Source organism: Myiozetetes cayanensis, unplaced genomic scaffold (assembly GCF_022539395.1).
Source record: "Myiozetetes cayanensis isolate MyiCay16 unplaced genomic scaffold, myiCay2020 scf9, whole genome shotgun sequence".
Classification (NCBI taxonomy): Eukaryota; Metazoa; Chordata; class Aves; order Passeriformes; family Tyrannidae; genus Myiozetetes; species Myiozetetes cayanensis.
This window is the reverse complement of record NW_026088185.1, coordinates 32,227,048-32,241,569: the sequence shown is the minus strand read 5'-3', so window position 1 is coordinate 32,241,569 and position 14,522 is coordinate 32,227,048. Positions and strand designations below refer to the sequence as shown.

At 38.9% G+C, this 14,522-nt stretch overlaps 1 protein-coding gene across 4 annotated transcripts in view; it reads right to left on the bottom strand.

Annotated features, from left to right (window-relative positions):
- Window positions 1–220: 220 nt before the first annotated feature.
- The window catches only part of ACMSD (aminocarboxymuconate semialdehyde decarboxylase), a 36,017-nt gene continuing 21,715 nt past the window's right edge, over window positions 221–14,522 (bottom strand). For 3 of the 4 annotated variants that reach the window (XM_050340448.1, XM_050340446.1, XM_050340447.1), the window contains 7 exons: window positions 11,859–11,908; window positions 10,310–10,546; window positions 8,299–8,392; window positions 7,558–7,653; window positions 6,912–7,084; window positions 1,168–1,266; window positions 221–957 (listed from right to left, as the gene is read on the bottom strand). In XM_050340448.1, coding sequence (XP_050196405.1) covers window positions 895–957; window positions 1,168–1,266; window positions 6,912–7,084; window positions 7,558–7,653; window positions 8,299–8,392; window positions 10,310–10,546; window positions 11,859–11,908 — 812 coding nt within the window. In that variant the 3' untranslated portion in view covers window positions 221–894. The remainder of the gene's footprint in view (window positions 958–1,167; window positions 1,267–6,911; window positions 7,085–7,557; window positions 7,654–8,298; window positions 8,393–10,309; window positions 10,547–11,858; window positions 11,909–14,522) is intronic. The other variant, XM_050340449.1, reaches the window with a different exon arrangement.

The following is a 14,522-nucleotide window of genomic DNA, read 5'->3' as shown; positions in this document are numbered from 1 at the left end:
ACATTTTTCTGTGTGGTATAAAATCCTCTTGGGAGGAGGATGCCTGTGCACTCACTGGAAAATAATGAAAACCCATTTCAATCAATGGGCTATAGAGCAAGCCATCTTTCCATTCCTATATCAGGACTCAAACTAGTTAGAGCAATAACACTTCACCACTTAAAGTATCCAACCTTACTTTCAGGAAGTATTTTTTAAGGAATAGAACATTCAACCATACTGTTGCTAAACACTAGTATTTATTGTGACAGTGACATATCATGTATTACCCACACAAAATACGTTATTTCTGCACCTACAACCGTATTGTCCAAACTGTTTCTGGTGAGTAAGTTGCCAGTGGTGTAGGTGGCAGCTAAAATGTAAAGTTCCCCACACAGACCTTTTTTCATCCTGTCACAACACTGACAAAGCATCAGTGCACACCCTTGCAGTGCTGAGCTGAGCATGGCATGATGCACTTCCCAGCAGTGGGTACAGGCAAGTGTTGCCTTTTACTGGGCATCAACAAAGTTCTGCTTGAATTCTGTTTTAAGATTCTTTCAAACTCCGTTTATTGCTCATAACAAAGACCGAAATGTCATGGGTATATAATTTTCTCAGCTCTTTCTTTCCTGAGAATCAAGTCCTAATACCATGACATGGATCATAATTCAGAGATTCTCATTACAACTGCAAAAGGTGATATCTCTCCTTTATTATGAGAGCAGGGATTTCAGAATTGTTTAAAAAGAGCCTAAATCCTCAAATGCACAGCAATACCTGTGCATACTCATTTCCAGTACCCTTGCTTTTATTTTGGAAATAACAGGAGAGTGTTAGATACTTGCCACCTGCACAATTTCATATGCCAACAGAAGCATCCACAGTTGAGCCTCTTTAGGATCTTCATAATTATTCAAATTGTTTTCTGCTAAGACCCAAAAATTCCAGAGCATTTCCAGCCTTGAGTTTATCCTGTAAAAACAAAACACATATATGTGCTTGTGCTTAACTCATATTTAACTCAAATGCTTTTCCTTGTGCTTTAAAAGGAACTGCTGCAAGGAGACTAAAGGGCCTCTTCCATCACTGCAGAAATCAGTGTACTACACTGAGTTTGCAGTGTTCCACCTCAAGTTTTAAACCATAGAGGGAAGAACCCCCTCTAATGTAAAAAAATCATACCTTCAGTTTATGGTCAAAATCGTCCATGGAATCGATCAATTTTCCAGGTTCCAGTTCCCCAAGTGGGAAAGGGTAATCTGTCCCCAACATGACTTTGTCCTGGTAGTAAAAGAAGTTGAACACTTTGTAGAAGCATTGAACAATAGAGTTGCCTTCTGGAATTTATAATAAACCACAGGAAATGACATGTATGTATTGGACTGATTAGTTATGAAAGCGAATATAAAGATAATAACTTCCATTAGGGGAAGAACAAAGCTTGAAAACGACTCGAGAGTTTATTGGGTGAATTTAAGTTTGAAAAAATTGCAGGTTACTTGTTAATAATTTTTGTGGTGTCTAAGTGAAGTTTGGGGTGTTTTTATTCTGACACACAGGAAGTTCAAAAGCCAATTCCAGGCCCATGGCACGACTGTCTGTTCCTCGGGTGAATAAAAGACAAATAGGAATTTCCTACTCAAACTGATTTTCTGTGCTGTGAGTCTGGTTCAAAATGTAACAAAGAGGCATCTGTTGTTCTCCTGCACTGCTCATACTCCTGCTGCAAGCAGTTTGCCCAAAATGCAATGATTAATTTTGGTTTTAAGGGTTGCCATAATTAAATAGCTAATAAAGGACACACAGAGTTTTCCCTTCTGATTTTTGACTTACTCACTGTGTGCTCTGTGCTGTTGTGTGCAGTGCAAAATGTGTACGAGACTTTTTGACACATTTCTTTAAGAATCTCAGGAAGTTCTCCATCAAACTCAGAAAATATGCTTGGATTTGTATTCCTGAATTCAAAATTTTTGTCTACATACACACAGACACACATAAACTTAAAATTACATATATATGAGAAGAACATGCAACAAGAAATACAGAGCAATCAAAATTACCTTTTGTGTGATACCTTAAAAGTTGCCATAGTGGCAAAGTGACATTATCTTAAAGTATGATACAATGTAGAATTACTACAAACACTGACACTAAATGAGTACTTTATTTATTTTAACTGGCGTTCAGCTTCAGGTAACAAAACCTAAATCCCATTTACAAAATTTCCTCTATCACTGGGAGTCTGTAACGTTTTTCAAATGTCAGTGTCTTTGACTGGGACTGGATATGAACTGTGCATTTGAAACGTGTACCTGAGAGCATGAGTGACATGATATGATTTGTTTCTGAAAGAGAGTCTATGAAAAGAAAATCCAATAAAAATCTGTGTGCAGCGTTCCTGTTGTCAGAGATGAAAAGAAATAGGCACATCCTTGACAGGGCCACATTCCCATGGGCTCACTTTCCCCCTGGAGTGATATTTGCCCATTTTCTCTGCTTTGGGGAGTGCATGCTGCCAACTCTCCTGATTTTAGTAAAAGTCTGTTTTGCTTTTAGTTTCATCTCCTGAAGACACAAATATTTGAAAACCCCAGTTTTCATTAAAAATAGATGTTTTGAAATGTGTCATGAATTTGAAGTCAAGCTGATAAATTTGGGACACTTTGTTACAATGTTTGAACTCTGTTACCAATAATGACATATGGTGAAGAAAACATCATTCAGTTAATTTTTGAAATGCTTTGTTTTTCCTAGCTGCCAAATGCTTTTTTTTTTTTTTCTTCTTAATTTTTAACTTCCAGTAGATGTCAGCCAAGAGTCTCTGGAAGAACCAGCACAAACCTTTACCCAAAATCCAACCAGAAGAGACACATTCTATTGTTCTGTCCTATATTGATGTGTTATAATTTATTATGGAAGATCTGCTATAAGATTAATATGGGAAGAATTTATACCCCCTGTCTAATAAATCAATTTCTGAGTGTAGATGAAACAAAACGTATTTAGAGTATGTACTTTTAAGCATCTAAATATATTCTTTTATTTATAATATTCAATTAAATACCAAGACATTTGATTCAGACAGGAAAAAAAATATATAGCATCTACAAAGCCCCCCAGCTAATAAACGTACCAGGTTTACATGAGAAAATGGATTTCTAAGTATAATAATAATAATGGCCAGTCTTCACGAGCGAAGATCCGGGGAAGGTTTTTACACCTTCCAGCCTGCGCATTGGATTTTTTAGGTGAGACACAGTGTGCGCGGAACTGAGCCCACCCTTTAATCCTAAGGTTCATCTGCCGGGGCCAAGCGAGCTTGGACGGTGGCAGCGAGGTCCTTAGGACGTAGGTGGGTTGCCTTTAAGGGCTAACGAGCCCCACCTGCCCGGGAGTGGCCCTGACCGGGAATCGAACCCGGGTCTCCGCGGTGATAGCGCGGCGCCTTTACCCCTAAGTAAAGAAGAAGGAAATGCAGAATTTGCCCAGTTATTTACTAGGCAAGGCTAAGTAAGGCGGGAAGGTTTGGACATCCTTGTTTACACCTCCTATATACAAACTCAGAAAGAAATCCCACGATCTCATTGGAATAATATACATTTTTCTTTTCCTCTATAAATAGATACATTTTTCTTTTCCTCTCTATATAGATATGTTTTTCTTTTCCTCCATTTGAAAGTGTTTGATTCATAAACCTCAGTGGACTCTTTTACTCCACTGAACTTTTTCTTCACAGTAATAGGGACCTGAGTCTGAAAATGAACCTCCAAGTTGGTTCACCTTAAGCATGAGTTTGCCCTCTTGTATTAGTAAAAATTGCCTTGAATCTCACCTTCTTTCCCACTATCAGAATACATCTCAAAAAAAAGGCCAGATTACTACAACCAGTTCAGCTCCAACCTCTGGCCAGAGAATGTTTTGCCTTTGGGCGATGGCTCTTGAGGAAATCAGCATGGGGAAGTTTTTGCAGGGCTACACTGAATCATTTAATCCCATGTCAAGCCAGCTCTTCCCTTTTCATGGCCAGCATCATCAGGGATTTTGTGTTTATTCGTGTTCACCTCACGCCACCTCATCACGGGGGGAGCGAAGGACAGCGGCAATTTTGCAGCCTCACAAAACTCCCAGAAATGTGTATTTCTGCTTCCTTTAGCCGGGATGGGCTCCAATTAACCTGCACCCAAAAGGAGGAAGGGATGAACTTCACTGTACATGACTCACCACAGCTGTCACTGGGTTTTAACATTCATCAGCTCAAAGCATTCTGGTGCCAGGTAGTGGCTGTTCCCTGAGGACCCAGAGCCGTGTTCAAGCACGTCTCCTTCCTGCACAGCTCTCAGCCATCCTCTGGAGAGCTGTCCTATTTCAAACCTTCGGCTCACAAAGTTACAGTGTCATCCTCAAGACTCAATCACATTGGTTTTTAGCCCAGAATTTATTAATCTTACATGTGTTATCCTGCCAACACACGGCTGCACTGAAAGCACTGAGATATTTGGTTGTGTCTTTAAGCGTTTGACTCATGGAAGGGTATTATGTGAGAATATCAACTTTCATTAGAAAAACAGGGAACTTTTTAATCTTCATGGTTTTAAAGTAAAGTTTGAAAACGTGAGTAAATGTTTGGGGTTTTTTTTCAAGGATAAGATGCTCGAGGCTATGAAAAAGAGAAAGTTCTCCTGAGTGTTGAAAAGCATTCATGTTTTGTGTATCTGACTCATAACTTTCCAGCACTAGTGTTCCACCTGATGTCTCATTGCTTGAGCTCAGAATACTCAGAGTAGAATTAAAGAGGACACCAACATTCTGTGTAGAATGTTGGCCCAATTTTTTGCATTAGGAAACTTAATTTCAGAAGGCTGTTGACAAAATAAACAAGACACCAGAGAGGTTAATGCTGAATGACTTTTAGATTATCAAATTACAATCTGTAATCTCTCTCTCCTCAAAGAACTAGATTTCAGTTTCGAAGACTGATCATGATTAAGGGCCAGAGTCTGTGTGAAGCTTCTTGGGATGAAAGGTAGGAAAACTGAAGTGTGGTGCGAAGACTGCAGCTTTCCCACAACGATCATAGTTTAGAGCAGCCTCGAGATGCAAAGCTGACTCTGAAGCAGAACTGCTGTGAGACCTGCAGAGCTACTCAAGTTCAAGCAGAAAAGAGTTAAATTCGTCAGCAATGGATTAAGCATCCTGTTGTACTTTCTCTCCTGCTTTGCTCTTGACATCCAGGGGTCAGCTTAACAGATTCGGCTCAGAAACAAAACCTGTGAGTCTGAGCCATGCTGAGTCACACAGCTACTGATTTACCAAGGTCTGTGGAACAATGGGAAAACATGGCTCCCAACATTTTAACGTGGATAAAAGAGATAAGCCAGTGATCTTTTCTCCTTGCACTGGCAATGTAAAATTCAAGAGCTGCACTCATCCCTGTGTACCACAACTGCATGTAGAACAAATATTTGGAGGAACGTGGTCTGGATTTGGGGGATTTCTCAGAAAAGGAAGAACAGAGACAAGTGCTGAACTGTCACTCCATAAGCCTTTGGGTATCTTGTAAAATGGATGTGCACAATCACACCCAGTAAAATTTTTAAATCTATCACCAGAACACCTTCAGGCCACTTGATTACTCTGAGCTACACTTAAATTAAGAAGCTAATGCATAGCAAGAAGTCCTGGGCTGTTGACCATGATATATTTGCTCTTTAGAGGTTTGTAATAGAAATTACAAGAAATCAGTATTGGGCCCTAATATCTTGTTAGTGACCCATCTGGAGCCCAAAACTTCACCTCTGACACAGAGATGGCAAATGCCACCCGAGTTAATACCCACTGATGTCACAGGAACTTTCCAATACTAACAGCTTATTAGCAGATCTTTTGTCAAGGAAACTGACCTGGGTTACTTGTTTCCAGTGGTAGTAGGCTCCATGGTAGTTTCTTTGCACGTTTTTTGGGGCTCCTTCAATAAATCTATTTTTGGCTCATGGTGGATTTAAGAAAAAAGATGTTGTGACTCCTCTACTTCATATGCATACGTACATATACACCTCACAAAAACTTCCTGTAGTGTTGTTTCAAGCTGCAATTTTGCTGCCACATTGTGGAGTTTTTCATGGATCTTCAAATGCAAAGCTCTCCTGAAAGTCACAAGTACCGCAGGGTAGCTGGAGGCAGAATTCCAGTTTCAAAGCTACAGATTTCCTGTGCAGCATGAAGAGAAAACCCCTGGATTGCAAAGTGTGAGCTCTGGATTTCATGGATTGAAACCCATGGATTTCAAACCTGAGCTCAGAGTACCACAATAAAGAAGGCAATAGTGCTGCATTATTAACTGTGGCTGGCCTAGGCAGGTCACTTCTGTAGCAGTTCTAGTGCAGATTTACTGCAGTGACCCGGTCAGCCTGTTAGAGATGGAAATGGGAAATCAACAGAATCTTTTCTGTAGAAAGAAAACATTTGGCTGAGTGGTCTTTGTGAGGTTTGGTCATGCAAGAGACCCTAATGACAGCAACAGCCCTTTACTGTGTGAGCCTAGAAAATAATGTACAGGAACCAGGACTACAGCTGTTGAGACAAGAAAGTCAATGTAAGGGCCTGTATTTCTGCTTTTGACATCTGCTGGGTGCCTGCCTGCTGGCTGCAGAAACTCCAGGAGCTCCAGAGATCAAGCCACAAATACAGGTTGATTTGTAGTGATCCATTGGAAGTTGGCTATGATGCCATCTTCAATCCCTTCCTGAGCATTTACTAATGAGAAAGGATTATTTGAATGTTTTTGGATGTTTCTGTCCCATGCTGATTTAAAAAAGTTGCTGAACTACAAAGATTTCTTCACAAATAATGAAAATATTTTTGCAAACCCGTGATGTTTAATGTTCTCTTCAGGATCCTCACCCTCTTCTGGAAGCATTAACACTCACCTCTCCTATGACACTTGTTAGCAGCCTTAGTGCACCTGGGTCATGGACAAGAGAGTCTGTGTAAAACGAGCCAAGGTATTTCCTTGGATCCACCTTGTTATCCATCGCGCACAAGTCAGGGCGCACGTTGAATCCATGGGAGATTCTCCCCACTGTGTATGGAAAAGCTCCACCTGCAAGAAGAAATTTTCAACAACAGCAGCTGAAAATAACGTAGGAGGAAGAAAAAAAGCCACATTATCACCAAAGACCCACAAGTTTTACTGTCAGCCGTTTAGAAAGTGCTCTGCACCAGCAGTTTTTTATTCCTTCCCCTTCATTAACTTCTTTTTCTATTGCCCTCACTTCTTCACTACTGTGATGTCCAAATTCCTCCTGCTGCTTCTTTGTCCCTTTCCTTAAATCATCCTCTGTCTCCCTTTCCTCCTTGTTTCCCTGACAGGGTATTTTAGCAGTTCAAACACTGGTTGAAACAGTCTGGACAGTGTTCATACAAGCAGCTGATCCTGCAGATCTGGGGTAATAGTGCTCAGCTGGTGCCAGCCTTAAAGTGCTTGAACCCTTGATCCTTAGCTGGGAATCTCAGAAAACACCGCTGTAACACGCTTAGCTGAAGAACTGGAGTTTCACATGCTGCATTACTCACCTCCATGTGCAAAGCAAACTTTCAGCTTAGGAAATTTTTCAAAAATTCCTCCCATAATCATGGAGCAAATGGCCATGGTTGTTTCTGTTGGCATGCCTGGGAACAAAACTCAGTTGTGTAAGAGTTTTACTTTTTCAACGTCCTCTTTGATTTTTGAATGTTATCTGAATTTTCTTCCATTAGCCTTAAGCCTTAAGGCCTCAGGTTCTGAGCTTACCCAGCATATTTAGAACATCATGCCATCTAAACATCGAACTTCAGACATCCAGCTTCAAGTTAGGAACAGAGTTCCCCTCATCTCTGGGGCAAACAATACCCACCCAGCTCGAAAGGTTGGTTTTCATTAATGTTTTACTGTATGCTCAGATGCAAAGCCTTGTAAGTCTTTGTAAGAAAATATTTTATTTATACTTTGTTAAGTAAATGCCATAATTTTATTCTCTTTTTAAGTCTGTGTTGTTGAGCCCTCTCTCATTAACACTATATATATATATATATACTATGTTATGTTGCAAAGCTGAATAATTTTAATTCTAAGGATTTAAAAGTTAGACAAACTGAACAAGCTTAAAACCAAACGACTGCTGAATTTACACAATAGACTTCATCATACTACCTGATTAAAAAAAAGGTTTGATAGAAAATCCATTTTTTTTCCGTACTAGTACTTTACTTTGCAACAATCTGCTGAGCATAATCCAGTTCATAAATTTAGGCTAAGCAAAGTAAATATACACTTACCTATTAGCCAGGGAAACCAATATTTGGACATCCTCCCATCTATCTGCATGTCCCAGGGATGCACAAAGAGACAGCAATTCAATTTTTCAGCAGCCTGCAGCAAAATAAAAAATCTAAATCTTGACTAATTATACCAAAATGCATCCTTTTTTCTTAGTCGTGTTTTAAAATTACCTGCAAAACTGTACTGAGCAGTAGTACTGCTATGAAAATAAGTCCACCAGTAAGAACTAGAAGTAATAGTTGCTTATATTTTGTCCTCTGGCCCATAATCTGAAGTCCTTACTCAGTTTCAAAGTTCTTTCTGTGACCACAAATTGGAAATATAGATGATAATATCTTTTTAGTAAGCCAAACGTTCCTCAGATTAATGCAGGACAAAAATGCTTTTCCAGCCATGTTTTTCAGCCATTCTGCAGTAAAAAACTCAGTTCAAGCAAAAATCCTTTGGTTTCTTTATATATATGAGGATGAATTCTCATAATGTTTTATGGAACCATTTTAGGATGGTTTTGCATCCTAAACCATTTTAGAATTGTTCCAGCTGTATTCAGGAATTTTCATGTGAGTTGCACTCCATTTGTCCCCTTTGGCTTTCTGCCTGGCTTTAAAAAAAGTTAAAAATATTTCTAATCTCTCCTAAGAGTTCAAAATATGGCTGTATTCTGATCAGGAATCCATTTCCATGCAAGTATAATAATTTTTCCAAAATTATTGACATCTTAGGAAAGGAAAACAGAAGAGCAATGACAGATGCTGACCCTGACTGAGTAATTTAACTATTTGCTTAAATTTAAATACATAATCATCAGAGTCATTCATATGCTTAACCAGGATTTAACAGCTTCGTTTTCTCAGATGTATTTCTGGACCTCCTCTTGTTGCTAAGGAGATTATCACACATTTGAAAAAAACTGGTTTTGTTTACCCATACATGCATAAATAAAGCTGCAACTTTTGGGCTGTGGGGAGTAATTGCCATCTACATTTGTAAACTAAAAACAGGGATTCAATTACTGTCTTGGTAGACTGACAGAGTTCACCGTCAAATATGGCTTAATTTCCCAATCTGTATTACCCAGGGATGTTTCTAAAAATGATGGAGGTTGCTTCCTACATGTGTGAAACATAAGCTGAAGAATGTGCAGTGTAAGACAGAGATCCCAGTGCATGAGGGGGATCTCAGCACCAGACATGGAGTTACTGGAGGGAGTCCTGAGATGATGAGGGGACCGAGCATCTCTCCTGGAAGGAAGTGCTGAACAGGGGGCTGGACCAGATGGCCTCCAGAGGCCCCTCCCAGCATCAGCCATGCTAAAATTCCATCAATGTGGGCATCTGCCTCTGATAACTGACTGTGTATGTCCATAAAAACAAACAGTCCAGGTGCTGCACTAACAGAATTCTTGGATAAACTGAGCAATCTGAAATATAACCTCTGTGCCTCAGTGTGGAGCAGACAGCTCCAATAACTCGTGAAGCACATGCAGAATGTACATTGATTAGGTCTGTAATTTAGACAAATGACCACCCTCATCTGGACCTCAGGCTATTTATGAAATTCAACCTAAAAATTTGTTTTATAATCAATGCATTGTTTGGAACCTTTGGTCCTATTTACATAATTCCATGTGGTATTTTGGCTCTATAGGTATCTCTGATCATCTCTCACAGGGGGTTTATCAATTATTTGCATAAGATTGGATACAGTAACTTGAACTCAAATGCAAACAGTGCAGAAATGCTTTATTTAATACTGCACTTATCCTCACAAACCAAGATGGCAACTCTACAGTGAGAAGTCATATAATAAAAAAAATTGTTACTCATTATTATAAAAGGTTTCATGTTGTATTACTGTAATTATATCCTATAATGAATGACCATATACAATTAAAGCTGAGTATCTCTCTAATCTAAGCAGATTAGAAGGCTCAAACCCCAACTGAATGTGCTCCAAGACATTTTTAGACAGAATTCCCCCCAAAGAAGGGAAGAAACGGTTACTCACAGCATAAACATCGTACAGCTCTGGGGCATTCAGGTCCCACTGGTTGACATGAGATCCTATCTGCACTCCAGGAAATCCCAGTTCCCTCACACAGCGATGCATTTCCTTCACAGCCAGCTCTGGGGCTTGCAGGGGTAACGTGCCCAGCCCCACAAACCTCTTGGGGTACTTCTTCACTGTAGCAGCCAAGTCATTGTTTAACATCTGGGCTAGGTCTAAAGCGTCCTGAGGTTTGGCCTGGGAAGATATTAAGCAGAGCAGTACATTAAAATATAGTTCTCAAATGTTATCACCTTTGGAAGATATTGGATAAATGTCACTGCAAACAACTGAGGGACAGGGCTTGAGCCTGAATTTGCTTTGCAGTTCTGAATAGCTGGAAACCTGCAGGACTAAATTCTGCCTCACTTTAAAACCTCTGGGTGCAGTTCTGCTTCTTGTCTTGAATATTTTATCAACTGCTGCTGCCTTTGCTGCTCAGGAGGAGTGTAATAAAGCCCAGGTTGCTGATGCATTTAAGTATCTGCTCTTTTGTGTAAACCAGTCCCCTGTTCCTGTTTATCCCAATGCAAAAACCTCAGTGTATAATTTTTAAACATAGCAATGAATATTTGCTCTCCTATTACTGGAGCTGAAGAAATAAAAATAAGAAATGTGAGATGCTGCAGCATGAGAATTCCAGAGAGGAAACTTGAGCAAACTTCTGTAACATTTGGAAGGAGATAACGGTCATAATTCCAATAAGGGAAGTGCAATATCCATCCAGTCAATCTCCATTTTTCCCCCCAATAAGTATTTAATGGAAGATATTCCCTTAGACACCAGAGTAAAGTTTAAAGAGATGTTGCTCAACAAGAAATTCTGAAAATTGGTGGTACTGCTTATATGTGGGCTTAACACAATGGCTTTAATGTAACATATCTGTTTACAGATAACATCTTGACTTGTACACATCACTAAATAGTCAAATTGAGAATGTATTTAAACAGCATTTTGCTATGATTTATCTTCTCAGCCTGTTTTTATTTCTTTGAGGCATTAAGGATCACCATGAAGGGAGCATATTAACTTGAATTTGCTACTGAATTTTAAGATTCAAATATTCTAGGTCACTGAGCCCTGTGCCACATTTAAAAGAAAGTGGGACAAGACCATAAATATACCTTTATTATATTTGTGGTTTTTTTCCAAGAGAAAATACTGTTTGATGTCTAACTTTCATGGAATCTGTACATATGTGTCCACCTGCTAAGCACAGATTCATGTAGTGTAAATTCTTTCTCCCCATTCCCAGCTGCCCCCATAAAGAAGAGGTCCAGTTGTTGTCTCCTCCTGTCCCACCGTGTGTGCTCTGGGGTGGAGCTCTGCCAGGACACCCTGCTGGCTCTTCTGAGACCTGCACTGCTTTTGCCTGTTCTTCCTCACAGCAGAACAATTCTCTGATTATTTCAGTGATCTAGTGACTACTTCAGTCACCTCATTTATGATGCACTTACATTTTAAAAGTTTTACTACACACTAATTACAAAATATGGCAGTAGGAACTTACCCAGTAGCTGAACATAACAGGGACTGTGGAAAGGGCTTGGACTGTGACTCCTGAATAAGACAAAGCAGTTATTAATGTTTCTTCTTTTTAATTTGTTTGTTTGTGATAAAAATAAGAAAGCATTTTGTTTTGAGAGGCAGAAGGTAAAAGTTTTAATGATAAGAAACACTGACTTAAGTGACACAGATAGATTTTTTTTTTTAAATTATGGGTCATGGTAATAAATCTTGTAACTTACCAGTTTATTTAGATTTGAACATATTTGATAAGTAGAAAGAAAAAGAACACTTTCCTACTCAAACTAGATTATTCGTGAAATTAAGTATTTTGATTTTAGAAGTATTTAGTAGGCACATGTACAATCAATTAAAACAGCAATTCAGTGTTACTCTCACATAAATGAATGTGACACTAAACCAATAGAATGCCATAAGTTAAGTTTACTTTGGGGTCACATTTGTCATATATATTTAATAAATAAATAAGTGCATTTGCTCAAAGATTAAAAACATTATGTCACTAATGGTTGGTAAACAATGTTTACCCAAGTGTTCCCCAAAACTATACTGTGTTAGGTTTCATTCATTCTGGGTACTGAGGTTGTAAGTATAAGAAGATCTGCCTGTTTTCAGAAATAACTTTGATGTTTGCAATGAAGAGAATGAAGTCCACGTTGTTTTGTTCCTGTTCAAACACAAATCTACACCATAACTTTGTGTGTGACAGATGACAGGAATGAAAGCAACAACCCTAGCAGACAAACAACAAAAGAAACAATGGCTAATAATTAGGAGTTCACTAAATATTTACAAGCAAAACTTTTTGGTTTTGTTTTTGTTTTATATTTTAAGTCTGATTATAATATTTCTGCACTTTCCTCTGAGACAATGACCTTGCCAAATCACTCCAGTGTTTAACAAAACGATTCTCAGCAGTTAAGCAGGACACTGGCTCAGGTTCTTCAAGATCTGATTAACATTATGTACAGCAGCAATGGTTTGGGTAAGGACTAGGTCTGCAAAACTACATATTTACCAAAGTATAGCCTAAATTGTGTTATCCACCAGAATGGACACTTGATTGGTATGTTTGAGAACATCCACCGTGTTTTCCACAATGAATGCTGTATCTGGTTTCAATCCTTTTTTACACTTCTGAGCAAATTTAACATAAACCCTAAAGGCAGATTTCCAAGCTGAACGTTCCTAGAGAGTGGTTTTAGGAAGAATTAGAATCAGCACAGAAAAACCTCTACTTTATACCCTCCTCAGAGGATTTTACAAAGGAGAAAATAACAAGAAAAGGCAGTTAGAATGAACTGATATATTTTCTCCAACAAAACTGTGATGATTTGTGTCGCAGAACTGTGATGTTAATTATCTTTACAGCTTGTTTTATTGAATTACCTGGATAGCTTGTTTTATTGAGTGGACCAAGACAGAGGTGTGTACACCAATTAGACCCAGGACATATCATTATGAGAACTAATTGAGTCTCTTTGGTCCATTGGATACCATTTCTTATTACTGGAAAGATTTCTTGGGCAATGCACAAAGAAAGCCTTTTAGCAACCAAGCTCAAAGTTATTTCTCTGAGTTAATAATACCTTTTAGTGACTGATTCTAGTTTTGTTCAGCTGGGAGACTCCTTGCATCTTTGTCCCAAAATTATGCCATGTTTGGAGGTTAAATTTTGGGTATACTCTATCTCAGCCTGTGTTACAGAAAATGCTCCTTAAACTGAGTAGCTACAACTTTCTAAACCAAAAAGGAGTAAATGTGGCCCATAGTTCTTATCATTAGTTAAGCAGTAAGAATGAAAAACACCAAGGCCTTTTTTTTGTCCCTCTGAATTGGCTGACGCCTGTGTTCTCTGGAGTGTTGTAATAAAGGGGGAGGTTTTTAGGGCACAAGTCACCAGATGGTGCTGTAACACACAGGTTTAGATTTTTTTTTTTTTTTTTTTAACCAAGCAAGCACTGTTCAGTTTGAGGAGAAATATTGGGGTGTTGGTTTTATGATATATTTTCTATTCTGGAGAGCTGTTGCAGATATTTGAAAAAAAAAAAAAAAAAAGCTCCTGTGTTTTCCCTTTGCCTACAGCAAAAAATGGGGCAGGACTGTTTTGTAGAAACCTGCCTTTAGTGTTGAGGGAAACATCTGAAAGGGAAAGATGCCCTAAGGCTATTTGTGATCCACACTGTAGTTGAGTGATTTGGCAATCCCCAAAATCCCTGAGCTAGCTCAGAGAAAGATTATAGTCTAGCCAAGGCATGATTCTAGGATTCTGGGATAAGGCAGCATATTTCAGAGTATGCAAAGACATTTGGGCATTCCCATTAAATGTCTAATGGTTGCAGCTCGGAATACTTTTCCAGGGTGAAAATGAAGTAATGGAAAAATTATCTAAATTATGATTACTTAAAGTGTCCCATAGCCCTTGAGTTCCCAAACTGGCCTGTGTTATGTGTTACAGGAAACCTCCACCAGGAGAACAATCCAGAGCATCTCCTAACACAGAATCACAGAATCATTTAGGTTGGAAAAGACCTCTGAGATCAAAAAGTTGAAGAAGATATTCAGGTTGTGTCTACTGGGAAACTGATGTAGTAATTATTCAGGTCCCAGTCTTAGGAAAAAATGATCCTTAGTAACATATTTCTGT